A 17,645-nucleotide genomic window follows, 5' to 3' on the forward strand; every position below is an offset into this window, starting at 1 on the left:
GGGAGAACCAGGTTCGAGTCCCCACTTTGCCATGGAAGCTTACTGGGTGACCTTGGGCCAGTCACATGTTCTCCACCTGACCTCCCTCACATAGTAGTTGTGAGGATAAGAATGGAGAAGAGAATGATGTAAGCTGCTCTCCGTTGTGATTGTGCTTACTCTAAATAGAAAATGCTATGCTAGGCAAACCCAGTAAGTTGTTTAACTTATGCCATTTAAGTCAACTGAAATAATTCATTCTGCTTGTAGTAGGCGTGGAAATGGATTGAAACCCAGAGGTTTTATCTAATCATTTCTTAAGTCTAGATTTCCTAGCTTTAAAAAAATCTTCTGGTATCTACTGTTAGTAGAAGTGTTGTCTGTTCACAGGAGATCATGAAAAGTTACAGGACTTTATTGCTGCACTAATTTGGCAACAGAGTACCCCTTCCCCCTAAACAAATAAGAGTACTGTAAAAGCAATGCAGAAATCCACAGCATTTCACACTTAAGTTCTTGTGCAGAAAAAATGTGATGTGGGCTAGGCCAGATTGTCACACAAGATACTTTGCAAAATATTTCTGAACTTTGTAATCTGAATGTGTGTTGGTGTTCTTTGTTCTGTTTTGTTTTTTGCCTATGTAAAACTATCTTCCCCCTCCATATGCAATTGTTTAGAATATTTTGTCACCATTAGCCTGAACATGAAAATGAATTAAATAGATCCCCTGCAAATGCTGCCTGTACTATAGACAGGGAGAAATAGTGAGTTGGATCTGGGTTTTTTGCTTAGTTACTCCCAATTGTCCTCCACTACACCCCCTGTCTCGCATGGCTTTTCCACCTTTATGCTGTCCCGTGAACCTCAGCATAGCCTTTTAGGGTGATCAGAAGGACCCCCTCCTACCCATTTTGCCAGCAAATAAATTGGTTGGATCCACCCCAATGCTGGACCGTTTCCTCCCCGTGTTAGCAGCTGAGGAGAGGGGGCAGCTGTAAGGATCTGCCCAGCAACCTTCAAAAGACTCCACTATTTGTTAATAAGAGCTTTCTTGAAAATTTTCTAGTTCGTGATCTTACTGGGTTCATTGTCAGGAATGAGGCATGTCTCTATATCAAGCTCCTATATCATCATTTACAGACTAATAGTACCCCCTTTCTAGAGGCTGACTAAATCTCCTGGGAACTAACTGTACGGGAGAGGTCATAGGGTTCAAGGTTAAGTGGGCTCCTTTCCCAGCAGCTAGGAGCAAGCATAGTCTAAGAGAGATAAGTAAAGAATTCACACCCTGGGAAACGCAGCTGCAACAGACAGTCATAACATCATAACCTACACACACACACACACCAGGTATGGGTATGGCCAATGCTGCCAGCATCTTGGCAGAGGCTGTGTAAGTGGATGCCAGTTCTGGAGGTGGGCAAAGGCTGAGACTGGCTTAGGACAACTCTGCACTGTGGACCAGTGTTGCAGGTGGGATCGGATGCGGCAGCATCTTGCTGAGCACTTTGCAACAACTTGCCATGTAATTATTACCGTCCCCATGTTCCAGGTTGGGGGCTGTGAAATGGTGTTTTGTGACAAGTCAGTAATAGTAACTTCCCTGCCCACTTCTCTCCATGAGCTAGCACAGGGGCGATCTACCATTCTACCCCAGCTCCGCACACTCAAACTATTTGGGCTGCAGGGATGGCACGGTGACCCGTTGCCCCTCCCTGTTACCACACTTCAGTAAGCAAGACCAAATAGGCATGGTGTGTTTCCAGAGATCAGACTTAGAGTGTTTAAAGTATATGGGAATTTACTAAATGAAACAAATAATTACACATGTTCAAGCATTTCAGACTGAGCAAGGGAACAAAGAAAGGAGAAAGCATGCATTCTCCTTTTCCATACCCTACACTCAGTTTTTATCCTAATGATGTTCAAATAGGCTAACTTTACCAGAACGTGCAGTAGTTTAAAGTTTCTCATTACCTTAGATCTTCTAGTTAGGACTTCTCTCTATTGTCCCTTGCTGCGTGGATAAAATGGAGCGCTTAGGTAAAGTTTAATCCAACATGGCTTGTGCCCATTCATAGGGTTGCCCCAAAACAGAAGAAAACTTCTTCCTGGTGTCCTGAGAATTTATCATCTATCTCAGAGCATTCATCACACCTGGATGTCATTTGTGTCTCCCTGCCCCAAAAGCAAGAGTTACTTTCTAGCCATTTGGATCTGAGCAGTCTCTGTCCCATTTGGGTGAGGCCTGGCCACAGAGTAGGAGGTCGTAAGCCACCACCTTGTTTCAACCAGGCTGATTAGTACAGCCAATAGCTTTAGTGCTTGGAGCTTGTTGGCGTCTTTCTTCAACCCTTTCTGTCTGCCAGCTATCTGTCTACATCTGAACTCCTGTACTTGGACAGAAAGCAGTCACAATAACTGAAATCTTGGGTTGAATTCTTGGGTGGAGGGCATTTCTCCACAATTGACAAGAATGTGCATGTGCAAATTTATTCCTGACAGTATGGCTACCTTTCCTTTCATTTTTCAAGGGGCTAGTGTATGCCAGAAATACTGTTTAAAAACAAAGACCGAAGCACAATTTTATTAGCCTAAATGTTTGAGGTGCAGGGGTTTGGAAAGGGGAGAGAAACTTACAGTTCTCATAAGACAGAACAAGGATGTGTATATATGAATTATCCTATCTCCGGACAGCTCAGCAGCCATTACTGAACATCAAGGGACACTGCCATGTGGGACACAGAGATATGTAGCTAGTAAGTCTCATGTCAAAACGTTAAATATTTTTGGGGGGAGGGTTACTTTTAAATCACATACCTTTTAACAATTGCCAGAAGTGTCAGTAGATGCGGTGGTGGAGAGAGAGGCCCCTGTGGCCCTGCTGTGTGTAATTGATGGTGCATGGCAGCTCTTTTTCACTATCAAACATGTTCGAGCTGTTCAAACACAATGTGTTAAATGTTTAGTTCTGATGATTGCTACTAGCGAGCAGGCCACAAGCCAGCCAGCGGGCGGGTATCCCTATTCCAAGCTACTCTATTTGTAGTATAAATACTCCCAATGTATATGCTGAGAAACAGATAGATGTAAGAATTACAAGGAATAATGGGGGGAAATGAACAAAGGTGAATCAGGACTTCTCATGTCTTTCTCCAGTAAGAGAGCCAACTTGTATTTGTTAGGAAAATTGGCTAGATGTATTGTCGAAGGCTTTCACGGCCGGAGAACGATGGTTGTTGTGGGTTTTCCGGGCTGTATTGCCGTGGTCTTGGCAGTGTAGTTCCTGACGTTTCGCCAGCAGCTGTGGCTGGCATCTTCAGAGGTGTAGCACCAAAAGACAGAGATCTCTCAGTGTCACAGTGTCACAGTGACACTGAGAGATCTCTGTCTTTTGGTGCTACACCTCTGAAGATGCCAGCCACAGCTGCTGGCGAAACGTCAGGAACTACACTGCCAAGACCACGGCAATACAGCCCGGAAAACCCACAACAACCAAAATTGGCTAGGTTTTAATTGTCCTTGTTACTTAAATGTTTTGTTAAATTGTCCTTTAGAAATGAAAGACATGATGTTAAGAGATTTAAATTACAATTGAATCTTATAATTTTATCATTGTGTTATTATGTTTTGTTCACTTTGCCACCGGTATTGCATTGTTTACTATCAGTTTTTTTAAAAAAATGAATAAAAAATAGTCAGCTCTGAATGTTAAGTCGGATAGAAACAGGCAGAAAGTGAATTCTGTCACTCAAAAGCTTCACCTTCTTTGGAGTGTAATCTCAGATAAGCCTGGTGGAAGAGTTTATGCAGATGGCCACAAATGTTATCAGACACTAGCAAATGATGGCGTCCTTTCCCACAAAATAATATAAATGAATAAGAAATCTATTTATTTAGACTTAAAACATCATCACCTAGCAAGCTTCCATAGCACAGTGGGTATTTGAACCTGGGCCTCCCAGATCCTACTTTGATGCTCCACCACTGAAACCCTCGGGTTCGTTGTCTCATCTGACTGAATATCGTATCGTAGCGTATCGTATCGTATCGTATCGTATACATTCAATACCACTCTTCAGGACAACTTAATGCCCACTCAGAGTGGTTTACAAAGTATATCACGGTTATTCTTGCAACAAAACACCCTGTGAGGTGGGGGGGGGGGGCTGAGAGAGCTCTGAGAGAGCTGTGACTGACCCAAGGTCACCCAGCTAGCTTCAACTGCAGGAGTGGGGAATCAAACCCGGCTCTCCAGATTTGAGTCCTGCCGCTCTTGATTATTACACTAACCTGGCTCTCATATGACTTTGTGCTCCCCTCACAACAGAGAGCAAAGTTTATTTATTTACTTGTTTAATTTATACCCAACAGCGACCCAAAGCCACTTACACTGGTCTCCTCTATTTTATCCTCATAATAACCCTGCGAGGTAGCTTAGGCTGAGTGTGTGTGACAGGCCCAAGCAACCTTCCATGGCAGAGTGGGGATTCACACCTGAGTCTCCCAGATCCTAGTCTGACACTCTAACCGCTGCGCCACACTGGGTCTTTTCAGCCCTCCCCTCTTTGAACCACACCGTATGTTGTAGCAGAATGAAAGTTTCAAGGACATTTCTAGAGATGTGATCTAAGCCTCTATAGTCGCCCATCACAAAGTTTTGGGCTGTTTCCCCCACTCCCATAGGGTAGTTTATATCACAGGGCCCAGCATTGCAAAACTGTAAAGATTTTGAAGCACAAATTTCAGTATAAACTATGTGCACAGGTACAAGAAAAAAAGAAACAAGATGGATCAGGGAGTGAACCTGAAGGTGTGAATGCAGCAGCAACGGAGTTGGTGGGGAAGGTCCCTTTCACACGTGTGTGTTTTTCTTCCCCTGCATCTGGGCTGTTCCCACTATTCCAGATTCACTTGCAGCAACTAGTCTTGCGCGGTTTTTTTTAAAATTATTATTACTGCTAACAAAACCTGGCGATTAAGCCAGGAAACTAACAAAGAGTTTTCCTTTCACCTTAACCTTGCCCACAATCCTTTAACAAATTAATTAATCCTAATGAATTAACACTTCATTTATTTAAACGTGCTACAGTTCATGAATTAAATTTTCATGCCGTGATTAAAGGCTGTTAAAATATGCATGATTTCGTTAAAATTTTATAATAAATCAGCGCAATGTGTTACACGACAAGGCAACTATTTCCCAGCCTCGTCTCTTCCCCCGGAGTGTGCGCCGATTTGCACGGAGAGGAGAGAGAAATTGCGGGGAGGGGGTCGCCGCCGGACTGGAATGCCGCTTGTTCGTTGGTTCGTTTGCTGAGCCGGAGCCTTTCGGACGGAGGCTTACATTTTAACTCCTAATCGATCTCCACCCCTTCCGGTAAGGGAAGGCGACTGAATGTTCCTAAATGATGGGGATGGGTGGGAACTATCTCCGAGGGAAAGACGCAAGGTCAGCCCGCCCAATGAAACTGAACAAAGTTAGCACGGCTGAATTTCTCGCCCTGCCTCTGGGTGAGATCGCAAGACACGGGAGCTGGGGTTCTGACGTGCGTGTTGCAGAAGGCAGCGCACCTGAAAGCTGTTTCCCCTCGACCGTCGAGTAATAACTTGCGTGCCTGAAGGGTCCGTCCTAGGCATTTCATACTCTCGCCGGCACTGCCTTTCTCCAGTGGGATCAGTTCTCACGTGCCCCCGCCGCTCTCCAAGTGCCCAGTAATGAAGGGCAGAGGAGACCGGCGGCACAGACCTGCCTGTGGTGTGACCAGCCCTTGGTGACTCAAGACTGCTGGATAACCCCCTGCCGACGCCTGGCAGTGTCACCTTTGGTGCGCCTCCCGATTCGCCCCCCCCCTCCCCGTTCACCTCCTCCAGGGGGACTCGGGAAGCCGCCGGGGGATTTCAATCCTCCGCCAGGCTTTTTCATATTTAATAGGACAACATTCTCCACTTGGGCGGCCTCGGCGCGGCTTCATTAGCGGGGCCTGGCTGTTGTCAGGCGAAGTCTTCATTAGGACACGGAAACACTTTTTGCGCATTCAACCACACGCATCGCTTTTAAGGTAGACCGGGCCGCCTGCCTTGGCTCCTCTCGACCCTGGTTTGGAAGGAAGATCTCTTGGCTGTCGGCAAACGCTTCTGGATCGGCTACCTGCTGGAGCTCCCTCAAAAATACCGCTAGCTTCACACGTTCACGGTACACCTATTTCCTCCCCACCCGGGAACTCAGGAACTGCACGTGTGAATTAACTCCCCTGGGGAAGCACCGCTGCCGAAGTGAGTCGAAGGGTCCCTCTGTGGCTTTATTTCTCTTTGTACGTTTTATCTCACCCCTCCTCCAAGAAGCTCAGCTGCGGCTTTAGCCTCACAACAACCCTGCGAGGTTAGTCAGGCTATGAACAGTGACTGGTTCAAGGCCTCCCAGCCAACTTGGGGATTTGAACCTCCCAGAGGCTAGTCCAGCACTCTAACCACTACACCACACTGGCATTTGAGCAGTGGTCGCTCAGCTTTTTAGGGTCCCCTCCAAGTGATAAACGTTGGTGTGTGAAGGACCCGGGTCGAGGAAATTGGGGCAGTATCTGAACAGCGCGATCGACCCTGCTCGATTCCAACCAAGGGCACAGCCGTAACCTTTGAAAGGCCATTAAACAGCCTAGCAAATGTCTTCAGAAAGAGGTGCAAAATTGCTCAGATCGGGTATTGCCCTGTTTCTGAAGGTGATAAAGGGCCTTAGACTATAACCCTGTTGTACCCCAAAGTGGGTTGCACTGACATGCAAGTTTTGTTCATACTACTGGGACTTGCTTCCAAGTAGACGCTAGACTTGGGCTAGAAGGTTTCAGTACTAATCATGCATACTCGAACCGCAAGTTCCCTTGAAATCAGTGGGGCGTCCCTGAGTATTATTAACGCCGTGGGTAAAATAGGTGCGTTCACTTTTCTAGAAATGTCAGAGATCCATGGGTGGAGATTTCTCTGCCCACTGCTCTGTATTTTCCCAGATTGAAGAGGTATGATGCCTGGTGAGGATTAAGCCTCCCATAGTTTAGGGCACCACTTAAGGGGGGGGGCTTTAAAAACGGAAATCAGCTGTAGTGGGTTTCATATAATAATTTTTTTAAAAAAACTTTTTTAAAAACAGTGGGGAATACCAAAGATTCTCTCCAGGCAAGAGGTTCTGTGGTGTAAATGAATCCTCCTGCTTCTGAAATGTTGTAGGAGAACAAAAGTAGCGGATCCAGAAGAGTTAGCCCTGTTAATCTGTAGCTGCAAAATAGTAACAAGTCCAGTAGCACCTTTAAGACTAACCAACTTTATTGAGGCATAAGCTTTCGAGAACCACAGCTCTCTTCGTCAGAGACAAGTATGCGGAAACAAGTTTGCTTCGGTCACTGCATTAGGTCTATTACGATGACCATGGACGACTTTCTGCGTCTCCAATGAGCTTCGGTTGTCCAAACCTGAGTATTTATGGCCACCACCATCCATCTATATAACCGGGCCCTTGGCAAAGGCCTAGTTCAGGCGGCCACGTTCCCAGAGGGAAAACTGTGTGCATGGACGTGAGCTGTGAGGTGGGGGGTGGGGGGTGGGATGTGTGTTTCGGAAGCCACTACGCAGCAGAGAAGAGAAGGGGGTCAGGTGGACTTGAGTAACCAAATTCGTGTGTCCCCCTCCTCCAAGCGGAGAGACAGCGAACTGGAATCTGGAAAAACACATTAAAGGTCCACCTTGGAAACAAGGGCAGCGCTGCCCTTGGTTTCAGTGAGGAACGGTCAATCTGGTTCCCAGTTCCACAGTCGCTTCTTCTCCAATCCGTCTACAAATATTAATGGCACTTCAACAGCTCTGCAACCCCAGGTAAGTTTTAGGCCATTTTAGATCGTACATCCCGAGATGTATATCCCCACAAAGGGACATACCCTATTCACCTGTCCAAATACTAGTTTAAACGCTAAGCGCCTCGATGTTAACTGAAGCATACAGGGCGATTGCTGCACCCCCCCCCCCCCAAATAAACTTTGGGCCATCCAATCTTGTCCTCCCTAATCACTCCCGGAACACTCCCCTTAATTCTAATCCAAAATACACAGTTTGAGTCCCTGCGATTTACAATTAGGAACAGAACTGGAACGTCATGTAGCTGTGCCAGGTATGTAAAAGACACCACCGCCCGCTCCCGCTCCCAAATTTTGGGCACTATTTTACGCTTGAAAGAAGGAAGTCATCATCTAATGAAGAGAGCTGTGGTTCTCGAAAGCTTATGCTACAGTAAAGTTGGTTAGTCTTAAAGGTGCTACTGGACTCAATTTTGCCATTACAGACTAACCCAGCTAACTCCTCTGGATCATCAAGGTATAAACTTAAGAACAGGTAACTCTTGATTTGCTACGTCCTACTCGCAATCAGAGTAGTTCAAGAGCCCCATTCTTGTATCATAAATGTAAAGGTTGGAGGGGCTGTAATCTATGTGACTGGATATGAACCAGGGGGTGGTACGCACCGAAGGCAACAACTGTGAGCCTTTCGAGGAAGAACTTCTTTTTGTAGAAGATTCTTTTTATTGCAGCTGACCAGAGATTGAGACCCTCAATAACAATCTTTCCCAAATATTTTCGTGTCTGTCCATCCTTGTCCATTCTTCTCACCGAGCATCAGTTGATTCTGAAAATATTGTACAACTCTTGGGCGGGCGGGAGGGGGGCGGGATGTTTCAAAAGAATTTGGAATAGGCGTCCCTGTCTTGTTCCCAAAGCAAAATAAGTTAACACCATCCGGCTTACCTGACCCGCTACCGCAAGACTATAAAAGAGTTCTGTGTAAACTGAAACGTTTCTGAAAATATATCTGAAGAAGGGAGCTTTGATACTGGAAAGCTTATACCTTGAAAATCTTGTTGGTCTCTGTGGTGCTGCCGGACTCAAATCTTGCCGTGTAAATGAGAAGTTAACCTAAACTTACCCCCAAAGGGAATGGCTGTAGTAGTGGAACATGCCACGTGATCCATTTTGTATCTTGCCTTTCCATACAACTGGCATCCATGACCTTTGAGCCGCGGTGATCTGACGTCATCCGGGAGCTGTCCAGCAGTAAGACTTCCTGAAAAAGCTCTAATCTAAAGCCTTTGAGCTCGCCTTTACAGGCAGCCTTATACACAGCGTGTCCTAAATATATTTTAGACGACTTATCTAACCCTGTCGCCCTTCCGCTAGGGAATTCAGGGAAGCTGACACGGTTCTCTCCTCTCTTCCATTTTATCTTCATAACAGCACTGTGTGGCTGGTAGGCTAAGCGGAGAGAGTGAGAAAGCCTGGTCCAGGTGATCTTGGAAGCTAATTGGGGAATATGAACCCATGTTCACACGCTCCTAGTCGGCCCAGTCGCCGCTATGCCACACTGGCTTTTCTCTCTGACATTTCTGACACTGAGTGACTGTAAGTCTCCCAGAAAGCATTCCTGTTTGGGGGAAAATGAATCGGGTCTATGAAGTCTCCACTCCCGCCTCTTGTCAATTTTACGCAGAACTCTAAGTAACATGTGATGCTCTCCAACGGAGTAATAATGATTTCCACGTAACAGTAACATTTAGGATTGAATGCAGTGTGTTGTATGACGCACCCTCGCCCCCACATACACACTAAAAAGAAAGAAAGCAACCCCAAGCAGAACCTGTGTTTGTAGCTAACAAAATTAAGGAGAGTTAGTAAATAAACAGGGCGATGGAGTGAGCTTATTTCTTCTGATTTTGCAAACGTGCTTTTAAATCAGCCTCTGCTTTGTGTATTTGCATGTTTTCCCAGGAAAGAAGGTCCAAAATCTGTCCGCCCCTTTTTATGCGAGAAGACTCGCTTTGGGACATGATAGTTCAATGCATTTGCATCTTCAATAGCCCCCCCCCCCGAGCTTCACACTCAATGCTGGGAAACGATGGTCAGCCTTGAGGAATCAAGTCAGAAGCTGAGCCTACAGGCAGGAGACCGAATCACAGTTGGAAAGCAAACAGGCTGAGAGCGTTTCGGTCCCATTGTAAAGGAACGTTCGAGGGAAGACAAGACGTTCTAGGTGTGTGTTCAACTTCAAAGCCTCTCTGCTACACTGAAATCTCTCTTCGGGCTTGTGATGGACTCCACGGAGTAAGACAGGGCCGCTTTGCCGTGGTAAGTGTATGCAGCAAGCGAGATCCCCACCTCCCCGGATCTCTCTAAGGACATACCCCGGCACTCCTCTTGAATGACAAGCGGCCAGATCCTTTCCCTGGGACTTGGTGTGCTCCAAACAATCGATCAGAGAAGACATTTGTAAAACGACGGATCTAAACACAAGACAGCTCAAGGCAGAAGCAACCAGGAGTCTTTAATAAGAAACAATAATTAGCAATCATATAGAATTAACAAGATAAATAATGCCTGTTCCCCTCACCCCACCCCTCGCCCACTTCAGATCAGAATGTTTTCGTTCCCAGGACATGCTCCACAGAGATACATTTGAATTCAAGAACCCCACGGGAGGCGTTCAAGGATAGAGACAGAAATTAATGAGTGCCAGAGCCGCTCCGGCTGCGGGAGAAAGGGGGAAAGGCAGGAAACGGAATAATGTGGATTTTCCTGGCACTGTGTGTATATACCTGAAACGCGCGGCTGTCCCATGGCTCCTAGAAGATGTCTGAAGGCGGGGTTCTCGGGGGCCCTCTTCAGCAGCCCCTTCAACTTCACCTCCTCCCACAATGATTTTAGATATTATTGAGTTAATTACCCAAGGCTAGTATTTCAGACCTCTGCAGAAGGCGAGGAAGCGAGAGAAGCAGAGCAGTACTCGGCCTGAAGGTCGTTCGACCCATTCTCCTGGGATTCTCTTCCAGCCAGGCCTCAGTCAAATACCAAAACGAACAGCTAAGAAGTCGACCCAGGATAACAGTCTGTCTGTCTGTCCCTCCATAATATGCATTGGAATTTAGATTTGTTGAGAAAACAGTAAATCCTTAAGGACAACAGTTACAGAGACTGGGACTTCACTGTAGCCACCGGGACTAGCCCGACAGCCTCATCTCTCAGTTTTCCTCCCATAATATGGGGATAATAGGGGTCTCCGTCACAGGTTTGTTGTCAGAATACATAAAACAATCACCTTTGGCCTGACAGTAGCTGAAATAGAGGAGGAAGGGAGGGATGGAGGACCAGAAGGGAGATCCTAAACAGACGTGTTTAGGAGTGCTTTCCATCCATTCTCTTGCCTTTCTAGGTAAGCGTGCTCCGCGAGATCCGGTGGCACATGCCCATTAGATGCACAGCTTTTTAAGGTCAACCCTCACCCCATCCAGACAGCTCTAGTTAGCAGCTGGGCCTTTGTAATCGTGCCCAAACGCGCCTTTCTCGAATGTCCTGGCCGAGCACAGTTTAGGATAAAGCCTGCGTTTCCCCATCTGCTGACGATGCCAAGTTTATTATAAGAGGAGGGACGTCAAGGTCTCCCGTTTGCCTTTGCAGAGCACGGGGCGCCTGCTTGGGTAAATTAAGATGAGCATATTGGGGGTTGGCTGAGCCGAGAGTTAAAGCAAACGTACAAACTTCTTCCAGGTGTTTCCGTGTGGTGGGGGAGATATACCGGGATCAGTAGGGGGCTCGACTTGCTACACACACACACACATTACGGTTTAAGGCAGGACAAAAATGGAAAACGTACAGCCCCGTTCCATAATCTAGCTAATTCGAAGATGATTTTGTTAAACCCGCGTTTCTTTAGAAGGAAATCCCATTGTTTTCTGTGGCATTTCTCTCCCCAAAAGAGGGGTGGGGGTGCAGCTCAGGCCTAAATACTGGAAAGCAAATCCCATTGGTTTCAATGGACTGGAGTGCCTGTGCTACGGACCGCAGGGGACATCGCGCCGCTGAAAATCCCACTACTTCCGCTGAGTTCTTCTGAGATCTCTAGCGGCAGATCTGCGGGAACGGGGGGAAGACGGTGGTTCTAGTGAGGATGAGGAGGCTAATCTTTCAATAATGATGACGTCACTAATAGTAATAATATACGAATAACACTGTACTAATATACGAATAACACTTTAATAAGGCGTTATAGCAAGATAGCAACGACAATAATCTTAACAATAGCACCAAAAAGACTACAACGCGGAGGTAAGAACAACCCGAAGCAAAACCGCAGTCGCACTAACCCGTGGCTTCTCCGCTGCACACCCGCACTCGCCCGAGCGGCTTGGCACCTCTTCTGAGGCGTCGCTGGCGGCGGAGGCTTTGCGCGGCCACCATACACGCCCCCGGGGGCGCCGCGCGTCCGGATTCCCCCCGCACCCATCAGCACATCTGCCGGCGTGCCAGTGGCGCACGTGTCGGAGCTCCAGGTGTCCCCGCAGCTGCCTTGGCCTTTGTCCCTGAGCCGCGCAGCCGCCGGTTCTGCTTCGACGTGAGCAGGAAGCTGCAGCCGTGCGGGGCGGGGGAAGGGGAGGGGAGGGGAGGGGGGAGGAGGAGGAGGAGGGAGCGCCGAAGGAGGAGGAGGGGAGAGCGGCGGCCCGTCTGTCAAAAGCGGAGCGGCGAGTTCTCGCGAGAGGGAGAGCCGGTCGGGAGCCACGGGATGTGGGGCTCAGGTGTAAGCCGAGCGCATCTCCTGCCAGCCCTGGGATAGAGCAGGCAGATAAGTCAGGCGGCCAGGCTTGGAGGGAGGCTCGCCGTGCGCGCTCCCGGGGAGCTCCAAGCCCAGCCGCCTCGGATGTGCCGCGGCTGCTGCGTCCTCGTCGCGCTCCGGTGCTAGGAGAGCCCTTCGCGCCCCTGCGGCGCCTTTGGTGGATTTCTTTTGCTTCTGCTTCTTTTCCTCCCCCTCCCTCTTTTTAAATTTTTCCCCCCCAAGAAATCTGCTTCGTTTTGTTACCCGCCAAGCCTTCAAGATGATGTCCATGAACAGCAAGCAGCCCCACTTCGCCATGCACCCCACCCTCCCCGAGCACAAGTACCCGTCGCTGCACTCCAGCTCCGAAGCCATCCGGAGAGCCTGCCTCCCAACTCCGCCGGTAAGGGACCCGCTGCCAGCCGGGCTTCTTCCCCCGCCCTCCCGCCTCCCCCCCCCCCCACCTCGCTCTCCCTGCTGCATGGGGTGTCTCCGTCTCGCATCCAGCCGCGCCGGCTTCTCGGTTTGCTTTTCCGCCTCCCGCCCTCTTCTGCAGCACCCCGAGCCGCTTGCGGCGGAACGGGGCTCGCCGGCTTCTCGTCCGCCCTCCACAGCTGCCCGTTCGCTTCCCCTGGTCCGGCGTATAACTTGAACCTCCCCGAAGGAATGTGTTCGCGCAGCCCCGGCCGAGAGCGCCAGCGCCAGTTCTCTGCCTCCCTCCCCTCGGCTCGGGCACTTTCTTCCGCCCCGGAGCCTCCATCGCCGCCCCTCGGAATGCCGCCCCCCTTTCCGCTCTCGCAATTGAAAAAAAAACTTCTTCGCGTTGCTCCTGTCTAACGCTCCGCTCTCCTCCGGCCCCCCTTGCCCCCCGTCCTCCTTCCTCCGATCTTTCGGTTTCTCTGGTTCCTCTGGCCGCCTGTCAATTTCGCCTTCGTCCTCCTGCTCAACTTCTTCTCCCCTTTTCGCTCTCGTTCTGTCTCTTCCTTTCATCCACACCGCCTCTCCTCCGTTCTCCGCCGCTCTTCACCCTCACCGCTTGCCATGTTGTCCCTGCTTCGGCCATTCCTTCCTTCTCGCTTCCCCTTCTTCCTCTCCTGTTTGTTTCTTTCCTTCGATTTTTGTCTACCCCCTGCTCTGTTGGGGGGGGGGGGTTGGCTTCCAATTCTCCCCATCTTCCTTCTGCAATATCTGTTACTTTCCCTTTCATTCCATCACTCCCTTTTATCTTCACTCTCCACTTTCCCCGTCTTCCCTTCTGTTTCACTTTCTTTTTGTCTTTAATCCCTCCATTTTTCTTACTCTCGACTCTTCAATGGCCTCTTTTTTCCCTCCCCCTCCACCCTTTTCTTTCTTTCTTTCTTTCTTTCTTTCTTTCTTTCTTTCTTTCTTTCTTTCTTTCTTTCTTTCTTTCTTTCTTTCTTTCTTTCTTTCTTTCTTTCTTTCTTTCTTTCCCCGTCCCCCCTCGGCCCCTTCTTGTGTCGCTTGCAGCTGCAGAGCAACATCTTCGCCAGCCTGGACGAGACGCTGCTGGCGCGGGCCGAGGCGCTGGCGGCGGTGGACATCGCCGTGTCGCAAGGCAAGAGCCACCCCTTCAAGCCGGACGCCACCTACCACACCATGAACAGCGTGCCCTGCACCTCCACCTCCACCGTGCCGCTGGGCCACCACCATCACCACCACCACCACCACCACCACCAGGCGCTGGAGCCGGGCGACCTGCTGGAGCACATCTCCTCGCCCTCGCTGGCGCTCATGACCGGCGGCGGGGGGCACGAGGGCGCGGGCGGCGGGGGCGCGGGCGGCGGCGGAGGAGGAGGCGGCGGCGGCGGCGGCGGCGGCGGCGGGGGGCTGATCTCCACCTCGGCGCACCCGCACTCGCACATGCACGGCCTGGGCCACCTGGCGCACCCGGCCGCCGCCGCCGCCATGAACATGCCCTCGGGGCTGCCGCACCCGGGGCTGGTGGCGGCGCACCACGGCGGCGCGGCCGGGCAGGCGGCGGCGGCGGCGGCGGCGGCGGTGGGCGCGGCCGGGCTGGCCTCCATCTGCGACTCGGACACGGACCCGCGCGAGCTGGAGGCCTTCGCCGAGCGCTTCAAGCAGCGGCGCATCAAGCTGGGCGTGACGCAGGCCGACGTGGGCTCGGCGCTGGCCAACCTCAAGATCCCGGGCGTGGGCTCGCTCAGCCAGAGCACCATCTGCCGCTTCGAGTCGCTCACGCTCTCGCACAACAACATGATCGCGCTCAAGCCCATCCTGCAGGCCTGGCTGGAGGAGGCCGAGGGCGCCCAGCGCGAGAAAATGAACAAGCCCGAGCTCTTCAACGGCGGCGAGAAGAAGCGCAAGCGGACTTCCATCGCCGCGCCCGAGAAGCGCTCCCTCGAGGCCTACTTCGCCGTCCAGCCGCGGCCCTCCTCCGAGAAGATCGCCGCCATCGCCGAGAAATTGGACCTCAAAAAGAACGTGGTGCGGGTTTGGTTTTGCAACCAGAGACAGAAGCAGAAGCGCATGAAATTCTCCGCCACCTACTGAAAGAAGGCGAGACGCGCGCCCGGAGACGGACTCAACAGGACGCAGCCCGCCCCCCGCCCAAACAACCTGCGCCCGACCCAGACAGGAGCCCCGGCAGGGGAGGGGGCAGACTCTGGCTTTGGGAAGGGAGGGGCGGGCGGGGCGCAGCGGGGCGGCCGACGGACTTGTCTTTGGGACTAGAGACTCTTCGAGGGGAGGAAAGGACCGCTTTGGGGACCAAGGACGGTGGAGGGCAACGGACGGAACCGATAAAGAGTCGCCTCCGACAAACCGGGAGGCAACGCGCACAGGGGTCTTCCCAACGTGTGCGTGCGCCTCAAACATAAGGCGGAGCGGGCAGGGGTGGGGGGTTCACTTCTCGAGCCTGATCCCTTCGGAAAGAGAGGGCGACTTTCAGCAGCGAGACACAAACACACACACACGCACTCACACCCAGAAGTACTGCAGAGGAACACAGGAGCCCTCCCAGACGCATTTCTTCCAAGAGCATCCAGAGGGGAGGGGCGCAGCAAGTCAGCCTGGGGCGGGGGGTTTGCTGGTCGAGGGTTGGTTTCTCTTGGGGACTCCCCCCTTCTTGCATTGAGTTGATTTGTTTCCGGTTTGCTTCCTCCCGAATCTTTCTTTTGAACTGCTTTTCATGCCAGGCTTGTGAATGGGACTTTCTCTGTGTTGAGGCAGGTGGGGTGGGGGTGGAAGAGACAGGAAAGTTATGATTTGGCTAGGTCGTCCTGGAGGAAAACACTTGTCCAAAGAGCGTTTCTATTGCAGAAGCTACAATCCCTCCTCCTTTCGAAAACATGACCCGCCCCAAAGATTTAGGATGGGGCGGGGTCTTATTGGAAAATGAACAATATCTTTTTTAAAAGTTATCCCTTTCTCTATCCTCTTAATTTTATTTCCCCCTTTGATCTGCGTTGAAATCTACGGAGAAATGCAGACTGATCGGTAGTTTTGTTTGTAAAAGCCAGAGATTCTTCTGGGGCAGAGATTCTTCTGGTTCTGGTCACCATAACGTCCTCTCAATTCCGCCGGCCGGGTTAGGATGGTGTAGCCATGTCCAAGAAGGCTTTTTTCCAAGGGAAGAAAATATCTTTCAAGATGTTGCAAGAAGCATCTTGCAAGAACGACCCACTCCCCAATGGGCTGGAAAGTCTGGGAGGGGGTCTTTGAAAGAAAAAGGAGAGAAATAGTTTCTGCTAAATAATAAACGCCGAACAGACAAAGTGTTGTGGGCCAAGAAATTTGCACTGATACGATTTCCCGCACCGGAAAGGGAAGCGTTTTGTTTCGGAGCGCTGGTGAAGAGGCGCTATTGACGCCTCTGTTTAGAAATTGAAAATAATTAATCACTGGATGGAGAATGGTAGCGATGTACAATGAAGGACGGGCGGCCGGGGGGAGAAATAAGAGAGAGAAAGAGGAAGTTCTAGATCGTCTACAGGAAACGCTTTAATCTCCAAAACAATTTCTTTTTTAAAAGAATAAAATACCTTTTTTAAAAAAAAGAAAGGAAAGAATTTGGGAGCGGGTGGCTGAGGGGAGGGTCTGAGATTATGCATGCGCGCCCTGAAAAGGCATAGAAAGATTCAGTGATCAGGTCTCGGGGGCATTTTATTTATTTATTTATTTACTTATTTATTTATTTATTTATTTATTTACTTATTTATGTATTGGTTTATAACGCGTGTCGAAGGAATCTGTTTTTCCCGGCGTATCTTTGTTTGCAGAGCAAACGTTCTATGCATTCGAAACTGAGCACTAAAGAAAAAAAACTTAGACTAGTTCCCAGCAAATTTAGGAGGGAGGGTTGGTTTTTTTTGTGAATGATGGATGTGATTTCGCACAGTCGACTGCCTGTTTTTTCACCGAAAACACACACGCACACACAAACGTTCTTGTCACGTTACTTGTATTTAGATTTTTAATGCCAAGCAAGCAAACAAGGGGGGAAATGAGGAAGATGTTTGTAAATATTTTCTTTAATGCACAGAGGGGGCGAAACATGGCTACAAGATAACCACGTGTCACTGAATTAGCTACCTGTTCATGTCTGTTTGCTGAGCTTTCTCCTTGGTTGGGTCTTCTTGATTTTTTTTTCTTTTTAAAATTTCCATCAGAAGTATTTCTGTACGCCAAACTATACAACAGGGAGATATGTCCTAGCACACCTACAAATAAAACAAACCTGGAAAACAAAACAGAAAGTATTATTAATAATTATTATTTCTCTTTATTATGAGGCTCATTCTTTCCTCTTTTTTAATTTCTGAAACACGGCTGCTAAAAGTAAAATCCAGGCATCGAGCCGTTAGACAGAAACCAAGACAAAGAGTCTACCAAAAATTTTTAACAAATCGAGAGTTGTATTTTTCTGCTAAATTCAGAAATCCTTACTATAAGATAGATCTTATGTGAAAATGGATGCTCTGAATAAAATGAACTATATATTAGCTGCTTGTGTTTCTTGACGTTTATTCAGTGTAAGTGCAGAGAATCGGAGTATGCTTTAAGAAAA

At 49.4% G+C, this 17,645-nt stretch overlaps 1 protein-coding gene across 1 annotated transcript; it reads left to right on the forward strand.

The window, feature by feature from the left end:
- The first annotated feature begins 12,878 nt into the window (after positions 1-12,878).
- POU4F1 (POU class 4 homeobox 1) lies at positions 12,879-15,130 on the forward strand. Its single transcript, XM_054974631.1, has 2 exons — positions 12,879-13,001; positions 14,087-15,130. The coding sequence occupies exons 1-2, from the start codon at positions 12,879-12,881 to the stop codon at positions 15,128-15,130; spliced, it is 1,167 nt and encodes a 388-aa protein (XP_054830606.1).
- Positions 15,131-17,645: the final 2,515 nt, after the last annotated feature.

The sequence above is a fragment of the Eublepharis macularius genome, chromosome 3 (assembly GCF_028583425.1).
Source record: "Eublepharis macularius isolate TG4126 chromosome 3, MPM_Emac_v1.0, whole genome shotgun sequence".
NCBI classification, from domain to species: domain Eukaryota; kingdom Metazoa; phylum Chordata; class Lepidosauria; order Squamata; family Eublepharidae; genus Eublepharis; species Eublepharis macularius.